This window comes from Indicator indicator, chromosome 8, assembly GCF_027791375.1.
Source record: "Indicator indicator isolate 239-I01 chromosome 8, UM_Iind_1.1, whole genome shotgun sequence".
Classification (NCBI taxonomy): Eukaryota; Metazoa; Chordata; class Aves; order Piciformes; family Indicatoridae; genus Indicator; species Indicator indicator.
The window spans coordinates 28924886-28951742 of record NC_072017.1 but is presented as its reverse complement, the minus strand read 5'-3'; the positions used below and the strand labels follow the sequence as shown (position 1 = coordinate 28951742).

Genomic DNA, 26857 nt, shown 5'->3' with positions numbered 1-26857 from the left:
CATCCAGTGCTTGCCTCTACCATAGTCAGCACATACTGCTTACCAGATCGAGAACGAGGTAGAGTGATGTAGTCAATCTGCCAGGCTTCACCATACTTGTACTTGGACCATCGGTCACCGTACCACAAGGGCTTGATCCGCTTTGCCTGCTTAATAGCAGCACAAATGTCACAGTCATGGATGACTTGTGTGATAGCATCCATGGAAATGTCAATGGATCTGTCACGAGCCCATCGGTAGGTTGCATCTCTGCCTTGATGTCCTGATGAGTCATGGGCCCACCGAGCTAAGAACAGCTCACCTCGGTGTTTCCAGTCAAGATCAGGATCAGGATCAGAGTTTGTGTCCACCTGGGAAACTCTTGCAGCTAGATCTGCCTGATGGTTGTGTTGTTGTTCCTCTGTAGCTTTGCTCTTAGGAATGTGAGCATCGATGTGTCTCACTTTCACTGGGATTCTCTCAATGCGAGCAGCAATGTCTTGCCACAGATCTGCAGCCCAGATTGGCTTTCCTTTCCTCTGCCAGCCATTCTTCTTCCAGTCTTTCAGCCAACCCCACAAGGCATTGGCTACCATCCACGAGTCGGTGTAGAGATAAAGCTTTGGCCATCTCTCACGTTCAGCTACGTTAAGAGCTAGCTGGACAGCTTTTACCTCTGCAAATTGACTGGATTCTCCTTCTCCATCTCTCGCTTCTGCAACTCTGCGCGTTGGACTCCACACTGCAGATTTCCATCTCCGCTTGTTCCCAACAAGACGACAGGAACCGTCTGTGAACAAAGCATATCTCTTTTCATCATCAGACAGATCACTGTAAGGAGGAGCTTCCTCAGCACGAGTTACTCTCTCCTCTGGAGGTTTAGCACAGCTTGTGCCTTCTGGCCAGTTTGTGATCACCTCCACCAAACCAGGCCTTTCGAGATTTCCCATTCGAGCTCGCTGTGTTATCAGAGCCATCCACTTAGACCAGGTAGCATCTGTTGCATGATGTGGTGAAGAACCTTTGCCTTTGAACATCCAATTCAGAACTGGCAATCTAGGAGCTAGAAGAAGTTGTGACTCAGTTCCGATCACTTCAGAAGCAGCTTTCACTCCTTCATAAGCAGCTAAAATCTCTTTCTCTGTTGGAGTGTAGTTTGCCTCTGAGCCTCTGTAGCCACGACCCCAGAAACCAAGAGGACGTCCTCGTGTCTCCCCTGGAGCTCTTTGCCATAAGCACCAGGTTGGACCGTTGTCACTGGCGGCCGTGTACAGAATGTTCTTAATGTCTGGACCAGTTCGGACAGGTCCCAGACCCATCGCTTGGACTACCTCTCGCTTGATCTGGTCAAAGGCTGCTTGTTGCTCAGGACCCCATTGGAAACTGTTTCTCTTTCGAGTCACATCATAGAGAGGTTTCACAATCTGACTGTATCCAGGAATGTGCAGTCTCCAAAATCCCACTATGCCTAAGAAACGCAGAGTTTCTTTCTTGTTGGTGGGATTTGCCATGGTGGAGACTCTGTTTATCACATCCATTGGGATGTGACGGCGACCGTCTTGCCACCGCACTCCCAGAAACTGGATTTCCCTGGCAGGTCCTTTCACCTTGTCTCGCTTGATAGCGAAACCGGCTTGCAAGAGAATGTCAAGGATTTTATTACCTTTCTCGAAGACTTCTTCAGCAGTCTCACCCCAGACGATGATGTCATCGATGAACTGAATGTGTTCTGGAGCTCCACCTTTCTCCAAAGCATCATGGATCACTGCATGGCAGATGGTTGAACTGTGAATCCACCCCTGGGGCAAACGATTGAATGTGTACTGAATGCCTCTCCAGGTGAAAGCAAACTGAGGCCTGCATTCCTCTGCTATGGGAATAGAGAAGAAAGCATTAGCAATGTCTATGGTAGCATACCATTTGGCCTGCTTGGATTCCAGCTCATATTGGAGTTCCATCATGTCTGGTACAGCTGCACTCATGGGTGGAGTTACTTCATTCAAGGCACGGAAATCAACTGTCAGACGCCACTCTCCATTCTGCTTTCGCACAGGCCAGATTGGACTGTTGAAAGGTGAATGAGTTTTGCTGATGACCTTCTGACTCTCCAACTGACGAATCAAGTTTTGAATGGGCACCAAAGAGTCACGGTTGGTTCTGTATTGTCTGTGATGCACAGTTTGAGAAGCAACCGGCAGCTTTACATCCTCTATCTCATGTTGTCCCACAACTGCAGATTCATCTGAAAGCTCAGGTCTAATGGACAACTTCAATTTTCCTCCATCAATTTCTACAGTTGCTATTCCAAAAGCCCATTTGTAACCCTTAGGGTCTTTAAAACGCCCTTCTCTCAGAAAGTCAATTCCCAAAATACAAGGTGCATTAGGACCTGTTACAATAGTATGTTTCTTCCACTGCTTCCCAGTTAAACTTATATCAACCTCTATCTTAAACAACTCTTGAGATCCACCAGTGACTCCCTGAATAGTTATAGATTCTCCCCCTTGATAATTTGATGGTATTATGGTGCACTGAGCTCCTGTGTCAACCAAGGCCCTGTACTTCTGAAATTTTGAAGTGCCAGGCCACTGGATGTACACATCCCAATAGATTCTGTTATCTCCATTATCCCTTACCTCCCCCTGGCGGAAGGCAGGGCACCCCTAATGGTGGGGATTACCTCCACATGTACAGCCGGCACAATGTCCAGCACCAGAATTAGGATCACTGTTGGAGCTATCAGAGTTGTTCTGGGAAACTGAGGAAGCGACAGCTACCCTCCTGGTATTGCTACCTCGGGATCTGCCCCTCTGCAGCTCCCGTAACCTCTTGAAAAGATCAGAAGTTGGTTGACCATCCCATCTGTTCATGTTCTCACCAAACTGATCACGCAGAGTTATCCAGATACTGCCACGTGATTGCCTCTGCTGTCTGTTTTGGTTTGACCTATTCTGGAATGGCCTTCTTGGAGCACGTCTGTTCCTAACAGCTGAAACTTGTATCCATCTGGAGGAAGAGGAATCAGAATCATCCCCCTTCATCAAGTTGGATATGGAGGTTTTAAGTTCCTCCTTCAGCTCTTTCATGCAATTCTTTATTTCTCCAGACAAAGTTTCAATGGCTGAAACCAAAGAAGTACGTGCGAGACTATCCTCCAACTGCCTCATTTGGTCAGTGAAATGGCCAACAGTAGGAGGTGCTCCACCATAATTTCTTGCCACAATCCTGCTTGCCAGAATAGTGGCATAATTAGGAGGAGCAAGCTTAATGAGCTTTTTGGCAAGGCCTGTTCCAACAGGAATTTCATCAGGATTGAGAGTCTTATGATCTCCATACATTACTTCTCTCACAGCAAACTCTCTCAGACGCTTGATTCCCTCAGCTATTGTGGTCCAAGGCTTAGGGTTCCATGGTAAATCATCTCTGCTGGGGTACCTCAGCGAGACTGCCAGTAGGAGGCGTGCCCACAGAGAAACTTTACCAATGCACTTGCCTAGGTGCCTGTCTATGCCTGTATCCTTTGAGAGCATCCCCAACTGAGAGGCCGACTTGTCACCTACCACCAATGCTGGGGCTCCCATATCAAAACACCTGGCTAGCCAAGACAGGACTGGCTCATTATCTCCTCTGATATAATCCTTCCTCACATGTCTAATTTCCTGTCTGGGTGCATTAGCTGACTGTATGTCATCCTCATCATCATCATCATCATCATCCTGAGGTCGCTGTCCCCATAATCCTATTTTAATCCTCCGTTGAATTTCCTTGAGTTCAGAGGCACTACCAGCAGTTGCTAATCTACTAGGGTCTACATCCTGACCTACATCTCCATCATCCATGTGGGGTCTCAAGAGGTCTACCAGAGTTTTAAGGCTAACCCTCTCTTCCTCATCAGAAGGATCTTTCTTAAGAGAGGGACCCTGAGTAGAAGGACCCTCATCTCCATCTGCACCATCTCCTGCAGCATCTGCATCTCCTCCTGCAGCTCCTTTACGCTTTCTGGTTACAGTGGCCACCAAATTTACTGGCTTGGTTTTCACATTCACAGCAGAGTTGGAAGAGCAAGTAGCCTTATGTCTTTCTTGATACAGTGCTATCAGTAGCCATATGATTATTCCAAGAAGCAACAAAATTAAGGCAAGCACAAGATATCTAGGGTACCACTGGTTCCAAAGACCCTCTGTGGTTGTAAGAGGAGTAACAAACTCATATGTGTCTGCTAGCAGATCCATAGTTGAGTTACCATAGCTTCTTAGCCCAATAAGACCATAACAGAATTCACCAACATTCAGTAACTTGTTCTTAACCCAAAGAAATGACTTATATGCCACATATCTCACAATCTTGTCTATCATGCAAGAAATGGCCCATCTGTAAACAATCACACTGATAATAGATGAAATAGAATGACTCAGAATCCAAAACAGCTTCATTTTGCTTCCTAATCTGAGCAGAAATAAATCAAACAAGCAATCGAGCCCCACGTTGGGCGCCAAAAATAAAAAGTGTGTCGGTGTGAGCTGAAATTCCCCCCCCACCGACAATAACCAGGCTAGCCCAGTCTGGAAGCAAATGAAAAGCTGTATTTACAAGCAGAGTCTAAAATCTACAATGAAATGCAATGAATATGTACAAATATACAAAATTCACAACATTCACAAATATATACAATCAACAGAAAAAGCACAACCGATCTCCCTTTGCTTCCCCCCAAGGGGACCCTCCCAAAGGGGCCTCCCTCTCCCAGGAGCTTCCCCCCCAGACCCCCCTGGACAGAGAAGCAGAGTTAGTTAAGCAGAAAGCTGTTAACTTAGCTGCCAAGGTCAGTGTGTTATCTTCAGCCAGAAGAGAAGAAGAAACAGCAGCCAGACAGCCCAGCAACTGCCCCCACTGCCGAACGCAGAATGTGCCGAATGCCTACTTTGTTTTGGGTAATAGTTCTTAAACATTTCTATCTATCCAATGGAAGTGTTTAGAACAATCGTTATTTTGCTTTCTTACACCCAATAGTGACTTATTTACATTCTTTCACTTTCTCTGTTCTGAATTTTGCAAGGAAAAATTAAAAAGACAGTTTCAAACCATCACACTACCCCAGGAAAGCATAGCTACAAAGAGCACAGATGGGCATCAGCAAGCTGTAAGATGCAAACTCAGAAATACACTGGGGTTCATGTTTGATCCCTGCGCTTTTGGAAGAAGGACACAATTCATAACTTTTGAACTTCTGAGCTAGCACTTGCAAATCTACAGAAACACTTCAGGACCAAACAATTCTTGCAAAGGAAATGAGGCAAAATAAACCCACCAAACCCAGCAACAAAAGGACCACAGGACATACCTTTAGAGTGGTTTGTTTCATAACCTTGCTGCATTTTAAAGAACTGAGGTTCAGAACATGGAACAATCTCAGACTCCACTGCTGGAATTGTCTCTCTCGTGTGCTTGGATGGCATGCACTCCTCTCTGTCCCCACTCAACCCCTGTGCCTTTGGAGAGAGTGTCACTGGTTCTTCTCTATGCTGTAGTGCAAAGGTTTCTAACAGTGCATTTGTTGAGCTCAGTTCTCTTGTGTGCCTGGCACCGTTCATGTGTAGTTCACTGGCTGACAACAATACTTTTGTTTGATTAGCAGCTGAGGCTTTGAATAAGGTGTTAGATTCCATGCTACATGAGCTTGTTTGACTCACATGAAATACGCCAACAGAATGGTCAGTGCTTTCCATAGTACCTATTTCCCTCACAGGAGCAGCAGCAGGATTAAGGGATACCTGAGAGGTAGAGTCAACATGGCCAAAATCTTCTGTGAGCAGACCCTGAGTCCCATTGCTGGGCAGAACATCAAACTCCGAAACAGAATCCTCCGTCAGCGCAACAAAGTCAGAAGGAGTCTGGGCAGCTGTGAGGTCAGCCGAGAGCAGTGAGGACTGCAAGGAGCTTCCCACACACTCTGTCATCTCAGCTGAGCATGGAAGAGAGGACTTGGCAATCACAGGTTCACTTTCCACATGCGATTTGATCTCTAGCAAACACCTTGGTGGCTGCACAGAGGAAACCGACTGACTCTCGGCCACGGGTTTGGAAAATTTGTAGTGTGAGGAAAAGGATTTAGTGAGAAGTTTTCGTGTGGATTGTTTGACAGAGCACCGGCTCTGCTCCTCTGCAAAGCCTGAATCATCACCCTCATTCTTCCCAGAGCTTATGCAGTTTATAAAGACGTTCTTATTGGCTGAGGGCTCCTTTCCCCTTTCAAAATCATCTGTCAACGACCTTGTGATCTTCTTGCTACGTGAGCTGCCGAAGCTAACCGAGTGCCTTCCTCTGCTTTTTACATGCTCCTCTAAGTTCAGTTTCGGAAAAGTGCTTGGAGAGGACTGGGCACCATTTGAGACGTTAACATTTTGACTAGCTGAGTCATGCTTCTGCTCACTTCCCTTCTTGTTATGGAAGCTAATGGAAGGAGTGCGGAAAATACTCCGGCGCTTGCCTGTGCTCCCTGAGCTGGAGTTAGTGCTGGATGGGGAGGAGGTGTGGGCACCAGTGGCATTAGAAGAAGAAGGTGAGGAAGGAAGGGAGTCATGTCTCCGGCTAATGCTTCTCCTGAATATTGGCAACCGAGATACCAGAGTCGATCGTCTAGATCCTGAGTCCCCCATCAGGGCACAAAATGTCCGTGGCTCTCTGCAGCCAAGAAACTAATCTGGTATGAGAAGGGGGGAAAAAAAAAAGCTTTAAGTATTTAGCCAGCTTTCAGTCAGCTTAAATATATGAGATGCCAACGTCAATTTTACCTACAGCTGCCAGTTCTCCAGTATGTATTACTGAAGATATTCAGACTTTTCAAGTGATATTCAACAGAAAGTCCTGAAACTCAGCAGCTGAGCAAAGGTATGGCTCAAAACATTCTGGAGAGGACAGTTACAGTATTATGATACATGATACATTATACAATGAAGACCACACTGGGTAAGTGTTAAGTCTACATGCCAATGGATATACAAATGTCTCCCAAATGTCCTTGGTTTTATAAGTCCTTGGGACAGGTCTTCTTTTAAATTCTAAGCCCTCTTAGAAGAGACTTGATTTTTATTGTAGAACTAAATATTATTTTGTGTGCCTAAATACTGAGCTTTTTGGAAGAAAGAAGTGGACTTCAGTTTTCCAGTCTTCACTGAACTTCCAGTTGGATTTTCAGTTGCTTTATGTGCTCCCACTAAGGGCTTTATGTATCACCTTACAACAGAAAATGCTAGCATTGGAGTCAAGATACAATATGCACCACCAAAAATTCTTCCTAAGAAACTGTAAGTTCTAGGAATTTACTGTCAAAATGTTTCAAGATTTCAACTTGAATATTTCCTTTGAACACTCCTCTGAAGCCCTCTTGTAGCCTACTTGCTTATAGTTATCTATTTTTGACAGCTTTTGAGACTAGTGAGACGTGTTTCATACACAGCTGCTTGACATTTTTTATAAATATTTAAGCAATACAAACTTATTTGGATGTATTACTAGAGAATTAATCTTTATGAAAGAGATACCAGCTCCATTTCTTTTTTGTTCTCACTATAATAAACTGCCACTGTGAGAGATGGGACCACAGAGGGTCAATAAAGACACGAACATGTGTCCGTAAGTGTAATGCCCAATTGCAACTTCCTGAGCTTCAAGTGTTCAGCATATAGGAATAAAAATCAGGTCATTTATCTAAATGATGTTAGCATGTCAAGTGCAGAAAAATTCATTCATCTAATGAGCAATTTAATGAGTGTTATGCAGCTAGAACAAATATCTATAAATATTTATAGAGTGTAAATACACACACACATATCTATAGAAAGAGAAAAAGCTACAGAACATGTAAAGAATAATAAAGCTACATATATGCTGTATTGCTGTGAAAGAAAGAGCAACAACCAAGTTCAGAGACTATGCTGTTAACTTGTTTTTCAAAAAGCTGGTACAGCTCCAGTCTGAACATGCGCTATCAAGCAACCACAATATTCACATGCTCCAGGCATCAATAAGCAATTTTGTAATTTAAGATCAGAGAAATAATTTGGGAACAGTCACCGATTTCTAGAAGTCACTGGTGATGTCTGATGACAAACCAAAGCCCAACCTAGACAACACTCAGATCCTGCAATTGAAACCCTGACTGGGACAGAATTGAGGAGACAGGGACACAAACAGCTTCTCACAGTAGCTTCACACCCCCAATCAGCTGCACGGACAGTTCTGTTCTGGTCGCACAGAAGGTAGTTTGCAATTAAACCACTGTAAGAGGAAAGCAGCAGCACAGAGAAGCTGAGTCTCTTCATCTGTCCACAGCTCAGCTTACTGAAAACAGGCTTTGGAAAAACACAGGCAACTCTCTCCATCCTCCCCATACGAACCTCTGTGGGTTCCTTCAATAACTTTTCCAGACCTGTTGGGTTGGTTTGGGGGTTTTTTGCTTTCATGAACACGTAAGCTGTCATGTACGGATACACACACATAAAGCAGTGTTATTCAGAGATTGTGAGGGTTCTTGCTTGTATTTGAGGAAGACATCATAACTGCCAGAAAAATATTTTAGAATGCAGTCTTACAACTGCAGTAGGTTAGCAAAATATTAGGAGAATATATTCAATTGTTACAGGTATTTTATGTTCAGACAAAACATTTGCTCCCATCATTCTCTCTCCTGCCCACACCTTAATCGTCAATTCAGTAGAGAATGAGCCATCCTAGTTTGTAATTATGAAATTCTCCAAGGAAGCAGAAAACAGAGTGAAAAGCACATATTGTAGTTTTCACTGGAAACACAAATGCTGTGTCTAAATAATAACAGAGATAAGTGACCTGTGAATACACACAGCCTCCTCAGCTTTCCAGCTTGTAACAGTTTTTAATGGAACACATTGCCTTTAACTGTAGATAACGCAATGGCATTTATTCAGTCAGTCATCCTTCCTTGCCTCTTGAAGGAAAAGCATAAATTAACTGTCAACATTACTCTTACTGTCTAAGCAGCAAAAATCCCCACCCATAAAACATGATCTGTTAATTACATAGGTCCACAGTAGCTGCCTGAGGACATTTCTTAAAACACACCCATCCATGCACACATACATGTGTGTATGCATACAGGAATGTTTATTTGCATATACATTTGGAATACCTTGAACACAGAATAGTTCCTTAATATTTTTAATCTGATTTGCATATCCTGTTTATTATTTATATACACATACATACATTTTGCAGTATAAAAGTGCCTATGTTTAGCACTGAGTTAAGTGACTCTACTTTCAACACAGAAAGAAGTACCTAAAGATATTAATACCCTCAGATTTAAATGAAATAGGACCTTTTTTTTTTTTTTACTTATTGCAGAAGAGCTATAAACTGACACCTACATTCCATAACAAGCTAAATAGGAGGCATTTTCTTTCACTCTCTACATTAAGTGTAATTACTTGTGCTTACCTCTTTATGGCAGTAACCCTTACAGAGTGAAATTTAGTCCAGCTACATAATCTCTAAGAAAACTTTACTTTTCTCTATCTAACATCCTCACCCTTACTGGCATCATTCTTAAAAGCTGCGATGGAGGGAACAGAAAATGTCAGAGCTTTAAAGGCATCTTTGCAACAGCATTGCACCATTGCAGATAGTCTTTGAAATTAAAACTGGAAACAAATTAGATTCCACAAAGTCAGTCAAGGACCTAATAAAAAGCTCTGTGTATGTTAAAATAAATGAATTGATTTTTAGAATACTAAAACCACATCAAGTAATCAAAAATAAACAAGGAAAATTGACAGTTTAGGAAGACTTTTTCATTAGACCAGGCTCCTCACATATCACATATACATCACCACATAATGTAAGCAGCCAGAAAGTAGTCTACACATTATTCTGTAGAGAGGTCTGATTCTTGGCCAAATACACAAACCATTACTTTGGAATAATTCTTAATTTTAAAATTCAGTTATTTCTGAAACTAAATTGTTTACTCAGTTCTGCAATAAACAGGCATTCAAATTCTGCTTTTTACAAAGTGGATTTTTGATGCACATTTTGGCACCTGATATCATACTGCTATACTGAAGAAAAACAAGCAAACTATTCTGAAAACACTACAGAGTAATGGTAGATTATTTCAGGGTCTGCTGTTCCTCAGGAGCTGGGCCATAGCTCATTGCTTCTAAGCTCCTGTGCTGAAACCAATTCAAATGGGAAAACAGGCAAAGTGCAAACACATTTTCCATCTATCAGCAGGTTTTGCAGTTAATCAAGTGGAAATAGTTTCCTTTTACTCTGGTCTGCATCAAGACATTGTAAAACACAAATTTATCTCAAAAATGTCTTAATGTATTTCATTACCAGAGAAATCAAAGAGGCCAAGCTTTATACTTGGGGCTTTCTCTTTCCAAAGAGGAGACCTTTGGAAGAATCACCCAACCAAAGAATATCAAGCTTTATCTTGCCTACAGAGAAGTAATTATGCAACAAGCTCTGTATTTTATATATTACTGTATCTCATCAAAAGAAATAAATTGCTCAACGTTCAGACAGTGAATGCAGTAGCAGGAAATTTAAAAAAGAAAAAAAGGGAAAAAAAAAAAGCACCAAAACCAACCAACCAAACAACCTGCAAGCATTAAATCAGGTAAAGTTGTCAAAATATGACACCAATATCTCAAGGGAGATCTACTCCAATCCACCAGCTGAAAAGCAAAACCGAGTGTGCTTTATTTTTGCTTCTGCCAAGCAGTTACTCACACAAGTCTGCTGGAGTGCAGTGCATTCATTCAAGAGCAACCCTGGCTGGCTGTTCTGAACTCCAGTAGATGGAGCCGTGGATCTGCTTTTTCATCGACTGCAAGTACGAAAAAACAACAGTCAGTGCTTTTTACATTTCTCTTTGCCTTTGAGGCACAATTTAGGACTCGAAATAACTTGTGAATTTTACCATTCTCATAATTACATGTATACACTAAAAGCTAATATATAGTTAACTCAACAGAGAACTGTAACGCCAGTACAACCAATTCCTTTGTGCAGCAAGTCTGCTACCATTTCTCAACGCTTTTTAAACAAAGCATTCCTAAAGATGCATCCCCTAGAAGTATCAAACCGTGTCTTCCACATGAAGAACCAAGGTGGATTAGCTATCTAAATTTAAACTGGGAGATGGCATGACACATAGCTGATAGGCACCAACTTTAACTCAGAGCAGACCATCAATACTCATCTGTTCCCTACCTCTCTCCCTCACAGCAACATGTATTTTAGGCTACACTCATAGTTTAAGGAAGATGATACATTTTCTTCAGTATTTTGGATCAGGAACGATGTAATAAAGCAAAACACGCAGAAACTAACACGTGAATCCTAAAATGCAAAAACATATTCCATCCCTCACATGACCCAGACTACCATATGGCAAGAGGCAAGGTCCATGTGATAGGCAGTCTCTATAGACTAGCTGGCTCCAGACTTATACACAAATTAAGGATACTACAAATACCCACAAACCACATGAAAGTAAGCATTTTTAATTGCTGGTGAGTCAACAGAAGTCCTAAATGAGCTGATGCACTTCTAAAGAGCAGTCATTTAGCCCAATGGGTAACATTGTTTGAGTTTCCATCATTCAGATCCAGCACTATACAGAATCAATGCACTGGGTTCAAAGGGACCTTTAGAGGTCATCTAGTCCAACCCCTCTGCAGTAAGCAGGGACATCTCAACATGGTCAGATTGCTCAGAGCTCCATCAAGACTGACCTTAAATGTCTCTAGGGATGCAGCCTCCAACACCTCAGCAAACTCTTCCCTGTTTCTACCAGTGTTCTACCATGCTCATAGTAAAGAACATCTTCCTAATGTCTTAATCTAAATCTACCCCGCTCTAGTTTAAAACCATTGTCCCTTGTCCTGTTCCTAGGTGTTCTTGCAAACAGTCCCTCCCCAGCTTTCCTGTGGGCCCCCATCAGGTATTGGGAGGCCACTCTAAGGTCTCCCACAACCTTCTCTTCTCCAAGCTGAACAACTCCAAGTCTCTCAGTCTGTCTTCACAGCAGAGGTGCCCCTGCTCTCTGATCAATTTTGTGGTTCTCCTCTGGACCTGCTCCATCAGGTCTGTGTCTCTCTTGTATTGAGGACCCCAGAGCTGGACACAGTACTCCAGCTGAGGACTCTAGAGCAGAGCAAAACAGAGTGGCTGCTGGCCACACTTCTTTTGATACAGCCCAGGATGCAATTGGCCTTCTGGGCAGCAAGTGCACATTGCTGGCTTATGCCCAGCTGCTCATTTGCCAGTACCCCCAAAAGTCTTTTCTTCTTCAGGGCTGCTCACTACCACATCATCCCCCACTCTGTACTGATAGCAAGGATTGTCCTGACCCAGATGCAAGACCTTGCACTTGTCTTTGTTGCACCTCATGAAGTTCACCTGGCCCACTTCTCCAGCATGTCCAGGTCCCTCTGGGTGACATCCCTCTGGCATATCGACAGCGCCACAAACTTGATGAGGGTGCACTCGATCCTACTGTCTATATCACTGATGAAGATATTAAACAGCACTGGTTCCAGTACAGACCCCTGAGGCACAGAATTTGTCACCCATCTCCATCTGGACATCGAGCCACTGACTACTGCCCTCTGGGTGCAACCATTCAGCCAGTTCCACATCCTCTGAACAGTCCATCCCTTTAACCCACATCTCCTCAGCATTTAAGCATTACCACCTTCAATGCTACTCCAGTTTTAATCCAACTCTCGCAAAAGCAACACTTGGACACATATGTTCTAACCGTTTCTAGCACACAGACTACCAGTTTAAGTGGGTGGAAGCAAGATTGTGTGTCCAAGTACACACATGCTGACCAAATACAAAATCTGGCCATGGATTATAACGAAAACTGATAAAACCCTAACAAATTAATCATGCAGTTCTGAAGATACATACAGCTGTGCTCCACTGCTGCTTCTCCCTAAGTGTACCTAGAGTGCTGTTGAAAACAGGCTGCTGAGACAGAGAGACCCACGGTTCACTTCAAATCCTCACAGTGAAAAGGACTGAGCAGTGAGAACTCTCAGAGGATACAGATCAGTGAAAGGATTTTAAAAATAATACAAAATAAACCAAAGTGACTAGTGAAAGAAAACCATGAAAGCTTTGCCTGATGTTAAGCAGACTACAGATTGATCTTTGATTAATAATACAGTAATTGTAGTACATCACTGCAGCAGCTGTTGCAATAAAATAATACATCATTAACAAAATCCTCTTTTCCAAATTCCTCTAAGCTCAAAGAAGAGAAGAACAATTCCCAACTTGTGCTTTGAAAGAAGTCTGGAGGTGCAAAATGAACTGACAGTCTTCAGACTGATAGTTCCAGACAGATAGTTCCAGTTCCCTAATGAAAGGGAACCACATGATTCTGGAACTGGGTACAATCAGCACTGGTTCACCAAGGGCATATCCTGCCTGACAAACCTGGTGGCCTTCTGTGACAAGGTCACAACATTAATAGATGAAGGCCAAGCAACTGATGTCATTTACCTAGACCTGAGCAAAGCCTTCCACACTGTCCCACACCACATCCTGGTCTCCAAAATGGTGCAGTCTGGGTTTGATGGATGGAACATTCAGTGGATAAAGAACTGGATTGATGGCCACACCCAAAGAGTGGCTGTCAATGGCTCCAGGTCCAACTGGAGGCCAGTGACAAATGGAGTCTCTCAGGGATCAGTGCTGGGACCAGGCTTGTCATCTTTGCAGGTGACATGGACAGTGGCATTGAGCACACCCTCAGCAAGTTTGCTGATGACACCAAGCTGTGAGGTGCAGCAGACAGCTGGAGGGAAGGGATCCATCCAGAGGGACTTGGACAGGCTGCAGAGTTGGGCCCATGACAACCTCATGAGGTTCAACAAGACCAAATGCAAGGTCCCACATCTGGGTCGGGGCAATCCCAGGCACAGATATAGGCTGGGCAGGGACTGGCTTGAGAACAGCCCTCAAGAAAAGGACTTGGGGTGCTGGAGGATGAGAAGCTCAACAGGAGCCAGCAGTGAGCACTTGCAGCCCAGAAAGCCAACCAGATCCTGGGCTGCATCAAGAGAAGCACAGCCCACTGGTTAGGGAGGTGATTCTCCCCTATACTCTGCTCTGGTGAGACCCCACCTGGAGGTCTGCATCCAGTTCTGGAGCCCCTATTACAAGAAAGATATGGAGGTGCTGGAACGTGTCCAGAGAAGGGCCACGAGGATGATCAGAGGGCTGGAGCACCTCTCCTATGGAGAGAGCTGGGGCTGCTCAGTCTGGAGAAGAGAAGGCTCTGAGGATCACAGGCTCACAGGATGTCAGGGGTTGGAAGGTGATGCAAAGAGATCATCAAGTCCAACCCCCCTGCCAGAGCAGGACCATAGAATCTAGCTCAGGTCACAAAGGAATGCATCCAGATGGGCCTTGGAAGTCTCTAGAGAAGAAGACTCCACAACCTCTCTGGGCAGCCTGTTCCAGTAATCTGTGACCCTTACAGTAAAGAAGTTCCTCCTTGTGTTGAGGTGGAACCTCCTGTGCTGCAGCTTACATCCATTGGCCCTTGTCCTATCACAGGGAGCAAGTGAGCAGAGCCTGTCCCCTCCCTCCTGACTCCCAGCCCTCAGATATTTATAAACATTTATTAAATCCCCTCTCAGTCTTCTCTTTTCCAGAATAAACAGCCCCAGGTCCCTCAGCCTCTCCTCACCAGGCAGTGCTCCAGTCCCCTAGTCATCCTCGTAGCCCTTCACTGGGCCTTCTCCAGCAGGTCCCTGTCCCTCCTAAAGTGGGGACCCAAAACCGAACTCAGTACTCAAGATGAGGTCTCACCAGGGCAGAGTAGAGGGGGAGGAGAACCTCCCTTGATCTGCTGGACACACTCTTCTTAATACACCCCAGGATCCCATTGGCCTCCTTGGCCACCAGGGCACATTGCTGTCCCATGCAGAACTTGTTATCCAGTAGGACTCCCAGGTCCCTCTCCATGGGGCTGCTCTCCAGCAGATCCCCTCCCAACCTGTACTGCTGCAGTTTATTCTTCCTCCCCAGATGCAGGACTCTGCACTTGTCCTTGTTGAACCTCATTTGGTTCCTCTGTGCCCAGCTCTTCAATCTGTCCAAGTCTCTGAATGGCCTCACAGCCTTCAGCTGTCTCAGCCAAGCCTTCCAGTTTGGCATCATCAGCAAACTCGCTGAGCAGACTCTGTCCGTCTGTCTGTCTGTCCCCTCATCAATGTCATTGATGAAGATGTTGAACAGCACCGGACCCAGCACTGATCTCTGGGGCACTCCACTAGTTACAGTTCTCCAAGTGGACCTGGCACCACTGATCACCACTCTTTGAACTCTATCTTGTAACCAGTTCCTAATCCACCTCACTGTCTGCTCTTCCATCCCACACTTCCTGAGCTTGCTCACTAGGATGTCATGGGACACAGTGTCAAAGGCCTTGCTAAATTCAAGGTAGACTACATCCACTGGTCTCCCTGAATCTACCCATTCAGTTATGGCATCATAGAATGCTATCAGATTAGTCAAGCATGATTTCTCCTTTATAAATCCATGCTGACTACTCCTGAGGAGACCGTATTGTGACCTTCTAGTATCGGAAAGGGCCTATAAGAAAGCTGGTGAGGGACACTCTTAGGGTGTCAGGGAGTGATAGGACTGGGGGGAATGGAAAAAAAATAGAAATGGTAGATTCAGAATGGATGTTAGGAAGAAGGTTTTTCACCATGAAGGTGGTGAGACACTAGAACAGGTTGCCCAGGGAGGTGCTGGAAGCCTCATCCCTGGAGGTTTTTAAGGCCAGGCTGGATGTGGCTCTGGGCAACTTGATCTAGTGTGAGGTGTCCCTGCCCATGACAGGAGGTTGGAAGTGGATGATCCTTGAGGTCCCTTCCAACCCTAACAATTCTATGATTCTATGATTCCTGTACCCTACAGGTTTTACTACACATAAGATGCATGATTCATGGGGTTAGTATTAAATACATTCAGAATTAGCATCCTCAATATTGTGTCATTTTATTATTTTAACTGCAAACTAACTGCTTTAGTTTCTTTGTATGTTAATGTACTCCACTGGACACCACTTACAGGAAGAACACATTTAGGACCCACTCCTACTACGTTTAGAAATTCATCAATTTTCAAAACATCCAATTCACCATGTTCTACATCCATGAATCTTCACAATACTGCAACGGGCTTACAACTCAAATACAAACCAGATATCTGAATGTAACAAATGAAGTTAACAAAAGATGCCAGAGCAAGAAAAGGAGGCAGGGAGCAGTGAAAGCAAGCCTTTCACAGTACCTGGCAAGGAGCAATTCTGGTTACATGAAGAGAAAGTGTGTCCAGAGAAGGAAAGCTGTATGGTGACTGCTATGAACAAATGACTAAGTGTGTTTCATTTGGCTTGCCTGAGACACAAGAAGCACAAGAAGCACACAAGCACAAAATAGGTGAAAATAACTCTTTCAGTTGAGATACCTAAGTAATCACATTTTACAACTGCCTTTTGTTCTAAAGTGTATTGCCTTACCACATCACCTTTCACAACTGAGGCAATTACCTACTACTTGAACCTACCTCCACCATCATTTTTAACAGTTTTGAGCAATCACTCCAAAACCAATCAGAGCAGGTGACAATCAGTCTTATCAGATCAAGCTTTTTCTGTACAGTCCTGGATGTCTCTGGTGTGCCTTGCATTGTTAAGCAAAACAAAGCTGTACAGCTTTGAAGGGTCTTTAATCAGATTCCATCATTATGTCCAAGTTGGTGTCATCAAATGTGGCTCTCAAAGCTAGTCTTAGGCAGCAGTGAAGGCATTTTAATTAAACCTGGTGTTTTAAGTCAGTCCTGGAAGTTCAATTCAAAAAAACAACTTCTTAGCAGAGTAGAATCCATCTGTATTCTGTCTCTTGGCTGAAACAACAGAGAGCAGGGACAACTACACCTACAAGTTTGGTAGGAAAACTTTACAACATGTTCCCTCACATCTAAGAAATACAGGTCTGTAGCCCACTTCAGCAAACAGAGACAAAAAAAAAAATGATCAGCAAGGATGAAATTAGCAGCAGAGCAATAGCTATAGAGAAATGATGACAGAAATAATTTGTCATCAGTCCAGAATGGGCAGTTTGAAGACCTCTCTCAGGGCAAAGAAATGCAAAGAGGTAAGGCAGCACCCTAACAGAAGAGATGCCTATGGAAATACAGAACTGCTCAGAAACCCAAGAAAGAAATTCAACTCTTCTCTCAACATAGAAGATAAATATCCAGAACAAGCAGTTAAAGTAGCTGGGAAATGAAAAACAAAAGTTATTAGAACAGTCAAAGATGGGAAAAATAAAGCTGGTGATAAAACCACATTCAAACAGGGAAGGGTCCTAAAGGTATTTTTCAACCATTTATTTTTTTAATTCCATTGAAAGGTATCACATAGAAGAGTTTACTGACACTCAGAGCTGGTCAACTCAACCGGAACTTACAAAAAGACCTTCTGAACAAGCATATCACAAAGTTGTGCTGCCTCATAGATGCTAACTAATTGAATTCTGACAAGCACTTAAGCACATGCTTGACTTTAAGAATGAGAATAATCTCATCCTTATTCGGTAAAACACTTAAAAGCACATACTTTACTTTCAAAACATGAGTGCTCCCATTGATTTCAATGGGACAGGAGCACAATGCAGAGTGCTTTGCTCCATCAGTGCACAAGAGCATAATTTAGCTCCTCACTGGATGGACTTCATCTTGCAGCTTGCCATTTTGTGGTAAAACCAAGTTTAAATTAAATTAACCAATTGTCCTCTTCTGAATGCCTTATAGGGCTACTGTAAAAGCTGAAACAAACCCTCAGTATATTTTATGCAGTCAGAACAAATGCATATATTACTTTTTAAAATTTATGCAAAAGCTTAATTTCTAAGCAGGCACATAGCAATTCTTCCTCTTAAGAAGATCTAAGAAATGCAAAAGCAAGACAACATATGGCTCTCAGTTCCAAAAGTCAGAACCATAAAAGCTGAACATAAAATTGCAATTGAAAGACAGCTAAATACAGCAGGACTCCATGCTTTCCTGAGCTTTTTCAAACAGTTTTGAATGGATGACAGAGGTGTTAAAATACAAGCCTGGGTGTTTCCCAATTACCTCATTCAGTAAGTAAACAGCTTGCACAATAATTATTTAACAGTTAATAATTCCAGGTAAAAAAAAATTCAGAAACATTTATCATCCCATTTCTGCACATATACTTATGAAATAACAGGCATTTGTTATCACTGGCCTCCGATGCTATACAGAGATATGTTTTGCTGATTTAGTAGTTATTCTCTTTTGATGTGAGATAGTTTTGCACACAACATATTTTAGCTGCTTTAGAAGCACTGATGAGTGTGAAGAAAGTTTAGAGAGAAAAAGATATTAGTAAACAGGAGGAGAAATTCAGAAAATTCAACTGCATGATCACATAAGCACTCACAAACTGAGTAACTACAAGCTCACTGTTACAGGGTGCTCCAAACCCCCTTCCCTCACCCTTCATCAAGCAGAGGTCTGAACAGGGGAAGACAAAGGTGCAAAACTGGCTTCCCCTCGCCCTGGGGACAGGCAATGGGCGCCCATTCTCGCTGCCAGGGCGGAGGTCCCTCACAGGTATTTACCGATGGGGAAGCCCACTGGGATTTGGAAATACGATCAGCAGGGCACTTCACATATTGGCCTGGACAATTGTCTAGGAATATCTTGAATAGGGTGAGCAGAGAGCAGTCGGGGCTCTCATCTTTCGCATCTCTCGCTCGTTTCTGCCCGGACCGGTCTACCAGCCTGGGACCGATCCTGTAAAGCCGTGGGACTGCAGCTTTTCTTACCGAGTTTCTCCCTGGACTTCCTGCTTGCCTGGGACCGATCCTGCGGCTTTTCTTTGCACTGCACGAGTTTCCCTCGTGGCAGCCGTGTCTACGGACACTTTTGATTTCTGGCGGGACCTACCCTCTTGGATGTGAGCCACGTCACCCACAGAATTAGATTACAAAACCAGCAGTTTCTGGAGCCTGTCAGCAAGAGAGAGAGAAACCTAGGGACTGTCTTCAAATTCCTACTCCGACCTCGTGAGTAAAATCGTCATTCTCATACTCCCCGAGCAGTTTCCTGGCTGGCCTTTGTTTTAAAAGTGGGATTTATTTGTGGCTTAGCCTTTTCCATTCTCTGAATTCTCCAAATTGTCCTAAATTGCTGTAAGCATCCTGGTAGAATTCGCAACCGAATAGAACCGGTAAATAATTTTTTATCAGTTTTGTACATAATTTTGGGGCAGAGTTTTTTGGGAAAATAAAGATAACTATATTTTTATAATTCCTGCCTCATTCCTGCCCCAAATTAACACACTCAGAGATAAAGGTTTTGGGCAGACGTTATTCAGAAAGCATCCTCTCTCCATGACACTCAAGTGATCAGATTAACAAAACTCACACTCTTAAGCAGTATATATTCTTCCTATTGCAGTTTAACCAGTCCTTCCCATTATAAATGCTTGCTTTTATATACCCACAGTTTTAGCTTATTGTGCTTAGATATACCTGCTTCAAAGCAGAAAGCATCACAAAGCTTTGTTGCACCCGAACACAAAGCCAGTGCCTGGTTCACTACAGCTCAATGTCCAAGTGGAAGAGACTAGCACCGAGTCATGTCATTCTAGGGTCTGTACTGAGACCGATGGCATTTAATAACCATCAGTGACACAGACAGTGGGATTGAGCGCACCCTTGGCAAGGCTACAGATGACACTGAACTCAATGCTGCAGGTGATATGCTGGAGGGACCTTGACAGGTGACACACCAGAACATGTTGCCCAGAGAAGCTGTGGATTCCCCCTCCCTGGAAGTGTTTAAGGCCAGGCTGGACAAGGCTTTGAGAAATCTATCCCTGCCTGTGGCAGGAGGGTTAAACTAGATGATCTTTAAAGGTCCTTTCCAATCCAAATCTTTTTGTGATTCTGTCTACCCAGTTCCCAGAGCTGCAAAGAAGCATGGGAAGGCATCTAAAACCTGTCAGATGCACAAAGGCTGCTAAAGTAACTCACAAAACAAGAAATCTTGTTTGCCAAATTTTAAATATCAGGTGACCCATAAAGGTGGCCATTTTGAGACATGCACCTCTGGAAAAGTCCCTCAATGAGCAACATAAAAATAAGCCAGCAACACAATTCTGACTCTGAACACTGGGAAGGAAAACACTTTTTTTAGAGCAACTGCTCAACATGGCTGCTGAACCAGGCCCTCCTAAACCTTAGCACAACATGCAAGTGTTCCCAAAATGCAGCACATTTACATCTGAATTAAAAAAAAAAAAATAAAATCTACTGCTCTCCATATGCTCTAATTTGCATTTACTTCTTGATTTCTATGTATGTTACATACGGAAATTTTCAACATGGCACAACCTAGTAAGTTAAAAGCCAGTTTCTTTGAATAAAAACTCCTTTCATATGCAAAATGAGCATCCTTGCTCAGCATATTTGCAGTTTTCCTTGCATTTTCATGAATTTATTTTCCAGAAATGGAATGTGTTGGTTGTTTTTCTAAAAAGACACAAATTAAATAACCAAAACACTCTAGTACTTATAAACATGTGAACAGGGAATGTTCTGTTAGAAGATGCAAACTGCAACCAAAATTCCAAGGAATGTCAGCTGAATTCCAACAGCACTAGCCAGATTGAGCAATCTTATTTTGAAACAGAGTTCTGAATGCTGGTTCAGCACACCTACTTGTTACTCTAGTTGAAATATGAATAGAGGCATAACCAAGACAGGGAGAGCATGAATCAGAGCAAATACACACTGCCTAGCAGTCCCTGGATGGGGAGTATATGTCATGGACCGAGTCGAATCTGCTGCTGTTATTCACACCATGCTGCAGGCATGCCAGATTCAAAAATGTCAGTGCTGGCTGGAGCAAAGTATTCTGGGGCTTGAAATTCAAATTGTAACATGGGAGGCTTCCTGTTCCGATTGCTGCTTCTGGGTGACAGGTTCTAGGGAGTGGGCTCTTTTCTGTAGGCATGGCGGAGTGGTAGTCAGGTAGCTGCTGAGTTTGGATTTCTGGTTTATGCTGTTTTTTTCCTGTATTTCACTGAGCTTCTTCTGCAAATAGGCTGAGCTAATGCAATCATGCACTGTATTATTAGATTAATTAAATTATTATCCTGGGGTGCATTAAGAGGAGTGTGTCCAGCAGATCCAGGGAAGTTCTCCTCCCCCCTCTACTCCACCCTAGTGAGGACCCACCTGGAATATTGCATCCAGTTCTGGGCTCCCCAGTTCAAGAGGGACAGGGATCTGCTGGAGGGAGTCCAACAGAAATCTACCAGGATGCTGAAGGGACTGGAGCACTGCCCTATGAGGAGAGGCTGAGAGCCCTGGGGCTGTTTAGTCCGGAGAAGAAAAGACTGAGAGGGGATTTAATAAACATTTATAAATATCTGAGGGCTGGGGGTCAAGAGGGAGGGGATAGCCTCTGCTCAGTTGCACCCTGTCATAGGACAAGGGACAATGGACATAAACTACAGCACAGGAGGTTCCACCTCAATATAAGGAGGAACTTCTTCACTGTGACTGTCCCAGAGCACTGGAACAGGCTCCCCAGGGAAGTTTTGGAGTCTCCTTCTCTGGAGATTTTCAAGACCCATCTGGATGTGTTCCTGCGCGACCTGTGCTGGATTCTATAGTCCTGCACTGGCAGGGAGGTTGGTCTCAATGACCTTTGGAGGTCCCTTCCAGCCCCTAACATCCTGTGATCAGCTAAGGTAATTATGCATTGTGATTATGATATCTTATATTAAATTCTTTATTTCAACCCTGAGTTGTGTGTATTACCTTTCTCTCATGTTTTTGTTGGGGGAGGAGGCAGTAGCACTCATTAGTCCTAACTATCAGTAGCATGTGTTTATAAAGTAAGAGTTGCTTTGCACTTGTAAATCACAATTTTCAGCAAGTATTCTGTTAGCAGGACTTTCTGCACACTCTGTAAACAACGGTAACAAAATGACCTGGTGAGAAGAAGTTACAGCCCACAAGCACAAAATGTTTGTAAATGAAAAAGGTGAGTTCTGTTACTGGACAGTTGTGGTGGGTTAACATTATCCCCCCAAGAAATTTGGAAAATTACCCCCAAAATAAATCACCAGACTAGCTCAGTTGGTTTGAAAGCAGAATGAAGCTATATTTACAAAGTAAACAAAATCTAGAAATATAAAATGCAATGAATACGTACAAAATATATATACACATATATTTACAATTTAGAAACAACACAAGGATCCCAGACCCCTCTGGGCAGTCCAGGGGGCTGCTCACAACCTCCCCTCTTTCCTCACCCCTTCCCCCCATTTTCTCTTCTGGGTACCTCACAGATGGTATGCACCAGGTGAAGGTCAGGAAAGAGAGGTAATGGAGCAAGCCATGCAAGCTGCAGAGAGAGGTGAAAAAGAAACAGAAATGCTTATGCAGCTTACTCTTAGCCACATTACCAAACGAATGGGATTATATAGACTAGACATTGTATTTCTTTTGTATCCAATTTCATTTACTTTCTCCAGAAAGTAAAGAAACTATTATATTTATTATAACTATTGTTTGTTTATAGTTAGGACACCAAGCTAAGGCATTAAGCTAAGCTACGAGCTCCAAACCGTAACAGCAAACTGACAACTTCAAAGCAAACAAACCTCTCCACTTTAGCAGAGCAGGATCCTTTGGCTATGAAATTTCTAGAATTTAAAAAGCACTAGCAAGAAATTGAAATAGTGACAGCACTGTGCCACCTGCCAGTTTGGCTGAGTGTAATGGTTTAAATCAAAATGCAGGTCAAACCAACCCAGCAGGTTAGCCTATTTTCTCAACACAAAAATTAGTTGGAAAAGTAACACATAAAAACTCAAGATTGAGACCCCCCCAAAAATTGAGATAAGAATAGAGTTTATGGAGCAAAATCAGACAATCACAGTACAAAATGCATAATTCCCTCAGCCTATCTGCAGAAAAAGCACAGTGTAAAGCAGCAGAAGCAGAAGCAAGCAAGCTGAAAGGCCAATCCAGGGAGCTACTTCCCCATCCCTCCTTGTCCTGCTGCCATCCCAGCGGAAAAGACAACACCCAAAACCTGGAACCCAGATGCAGCAACTGGAACAGGAAGCCTCCCATGTTGCAATCTGCACGTCAAGCCCTATCATACTTTGCCCCAGCCAGCACTGTCATTTTTGAAGCTGGCATGAGGGTAGAATGGCTTGAATACCAGAATCAGGTTCAACTCAATCCATGACAGATAGGACAGTCAAAAACATCTGGCATGCAGCAGTCTGAACTAGTCAGAGGTATTCTGAAAAAAGTGAGAGAGACAATGAGTCCTTTAGAAAAACTGCTACATGTCAATGCTGCTAATGTAGGCTGTAGCAAAAAGCTCCATAAACCTCAGGAGATAATTTCACAGCATTACATTCAATGCCTTTATGCTCAGTGAAGACATAGCACCCAATGATACATAATACACCTACAGTTAAGAAAATCTAGTCCATGGGCTTTGAACTCCAACATCAAATAGATACTGGAACCTACAAATACAGGTGCAAGATGAAATTAAAACAACAGTATAGAAACTATGGTTCTTGTATCATGGTATGAAGTTTTCTGTTGTGGTTCTAAGTCTTGCAAACAATTAGGTACACACCACAGACTGCTGATGGAAGATGGCAAAAAACAGCCTTCCTCTCCTCTGCCTTGACTCTGGAGATAGGTATTTGGTAACTTTTTTAGCTAGCCACAAACCTCCTCTTTCCTGCTACATTAGGTTTTCTTCTCCTCAGCTGTAATTCAAATTAGGATCTGAGGTTTTCTGTGGCCAATCAAAAGGCTTAACAGAATACAGGAGATTCCTCTTGCTTAGCACACTTCTTGGCCTTTATCTTCCAATCTGCATTCACTCCAATATCTCAAGTCTGCAGAATAACACTTCATTTCCCCGGTTTCTTCTCCTCACTCTTGCCATTCCCTCACAAATCTATGCAGACCACAGTCCCTGAGGGATACCAAAAGCATCCCTCCAGACACATTTTTAAAGCCTTTGTCTGTGTTGCTTTTTAATTAATGTGCAATTATCAAATCAAATTTCAAACCTCTTTGTAGTTGTTTAACATATATTTACATTTCTGATGTGTGGCTTTGAAAGATCATGTATCTTATCTTCGTCTTTCTCTCTTCAACCTGGCTGGGAGTCCTTTAACTTCCATCACATTCTGAAAATTAGGCTATTGCTGTATTACTTTTCCCATAATAACATCAATAAAATTAACACCTCTGCTTTAGTTGTGAATTCCTGCCAAGCAGGGCAGAGATTGCACTTTGTGTTACCTCTTAAGCTCATTACTGCTCTAATAATTATGTCCAGAGTTACTTTTTTTGGCTGTGGGCCAAAGACCATTCTGTAAAACGTGATGTCCCTTTTTTTCCCCCCCAGTCTCTTCATTTGATCCCATCATAAACAATTTTAGAAAAGACAGCTAGCTGAAAAATAGTTGTAGCTCCAGGAGAGTCAACTAAGAGCAACCCTGATCCTCACAAGTTATCCTCCCTTTGTTACATACATGAACAAAACCCATGGAATTCTTCACCCTGCTACAGTATTACATAAATACCTTCTCCCAGATCCCTACAGTCAGGTATCAATTTCCTTCTTAGATTTATCTGTCTTACAGAAACAGGGCAGGACCTTGCTTTTCTCACATCAAGGCTCTAGGTGGCTGCTTTTGTGCTCTGCCTCATTCTTGACTCAGAACTCTTCCAGCTCTTCACAACACACACGTGCAACATTTTTACAACATCTGGAAATACAATCATGGGAAGTATTTTATTGACTACTTCTTCAAATTAAACCTTTGTTCTCTTACTGTATGTGTTGCATCAGGATGTGCCAAAAGGCTCTTGGAGGACCCTGGGGCTCCAGGAACGACCCCAGACCATCCTGGGGTGCTTCGAAAGACACATATGGCTCCTGGGGCACAAACAAAAGCTCAGATGAGGCACAAACTCACCACCAAAATGCATAAGGGATCTGTTCAGGTCTGTGGAAAGACACACGGTGAGTCCCTGGGTCATCCCAAAAGGCATGAGCCATGCTGACCAGGCTGAGGCCCAATGTGCAACCCACAACCTCCAGCAGAAGAGTCTAAGGCCCAGCTTAGAAATCTCTGAGGGCAGCCCTGAAGCTCTTCTGGGGCCAAGCAGCAGTCACCCATGTGAGTGCCCAGGCAATGACCTTGCCCTGGCACAGCTCCTCCCCATGGAGCATCGGGGAACATGGCCCACAGTCTTCCAGTGAGGAGACAGAGCAGTGGGCTGATATCCAGAAGCTAGGACCCTCTTGTCTTCATGTTCTCCACCTACTAGGTGCCTGGCAACAGCATTCTGACAACACAGGGCGTCTGCTGATGCCATCACCCTCTCATCTTGCAGCCACTGCTGGTGACTGGCTGAGCTCGGCTCAGGTGACAGCAAGAGGTTGGCTGCGCACAGACTGCAGTTCCTCAGGAGACAGCACAATGCTCAGCCCGGGACTCAACCTGGTCCTGGTCTCTGCACAGCCTCTCTCTTCCTCACCAACCTTGACCCTTTCAGCTCCCCCGACAGAGCCAGGGTCAGCCATGTGGGATGTGTCTCCCCAGGACCCAGAGACACAGGGCACTGGCACATGGAGCCAGTGCTCCTAGCAGCCATGCCAAGTGGATTAGCTTCAATCCCCTACCCAGCTGAGCATACCCCCGGGGGCCCTGGAGGTGGCCTGTTTGAGCCGCTCAGCCCTGTACCTGTTTGTACACTGCCTCTGCTGCAAAGCCAAGAGACACCAGAGAAAGGTGAGTGATGGAGGTCAAGCAGCTGGAATGGTACCAGAGGGCTGGGAGTCAGGACCTGTCAAGGCCTTGGGCCACTAACCCATAGGACGAGGACTAAGAGCCCACGTGGAAAGGAAAACCTGGGCAGGTGCCAAGGGTCCTCTGCCTCTTCCTCAGCCCTTCACCCAACCCCAGGAGGTAGAGGTGGGTCTCAGCCACAGAGGAGGAAAGGAAGGCAGGCTGACCCACAAGGAGAACAAAAGAGAACCTGCCTAAGGTCTTCCTCACACAGCCTGCTGCCTGGGGAAACCCAGCTAGGCCTGAATTTCTCCAGGAGGTGCCAACCCCAGCCAGAGGGATCTCACTCAACCCCCAATGTCCCTGCCCTTTTTATATGATCCCTGCCCTGTCATTCCCAGGAGATGGGCCAGACAGCCTCAGCTTTCCCAAGAACGTGTTGCCGGGGTGATTCCTCCTGCAAGCACTATGAGTTGTTATGCTGGTTGAAGGAAAATCCTGACTTGATGAAGAGGTACCTGAGGCACCTGCACCACTGCCACAAAGCTGAAGGACATTCTCCAGAGACAAGAGAAGAAAACAGAGGAAGACTTGTAAGTGTAGCAGACATTTCTCCACTTGACCATCCACAGCTCCAGTAAGGTTTGGGGGGTGATGGAGCAGGGCAAGATGTTGCAGAGGACGCAGTGAGCAATACAGGGTGTCCAACAATAAATGTCTTGTATGAAACCAGCTCCAAGCTAAATGTAACATCAAATGAACTTTCAAAGACAGAGGGACAAGTTGCTCTGCACGGTGATGTTACAAAGTGCCTCCTAATCAAAAAGAAAGCACATTCATGCTAATTGTTCAGAGTTCTCCAAAGAAAAAGCAGTAAACAAGGAGGAATGCAGCGTCAGCAGTTAAAACACCATCAAA

General features: G+C 43.9%; 1 protein-coding gene across 2 annotated transcripts in view; it reads right to left on the bottom strand.

Moving 5' to 3' along the window:
* CCSER1 (coiled-coil serine rich protein 1) overlaps window positions 1-6635 on the bottom strand; it is an 816857-nt gene extending 810222 nt beyond the window's left edge. For both annotated transcript variants that reach the window (XM_054382972.1, XM_054382973.1), the window contains exon 1: window positions 5321-6635. In XM_054382972.1, coding sequence (XP_054238947.1) covers window positions 5321-6635 — 1315 coding nt within the window. The remainder of the gene's footprint in view (window positions 1-5320) is intronic.
* Window positions 6636-26857: the final 20222 nt, after the last annotated feature.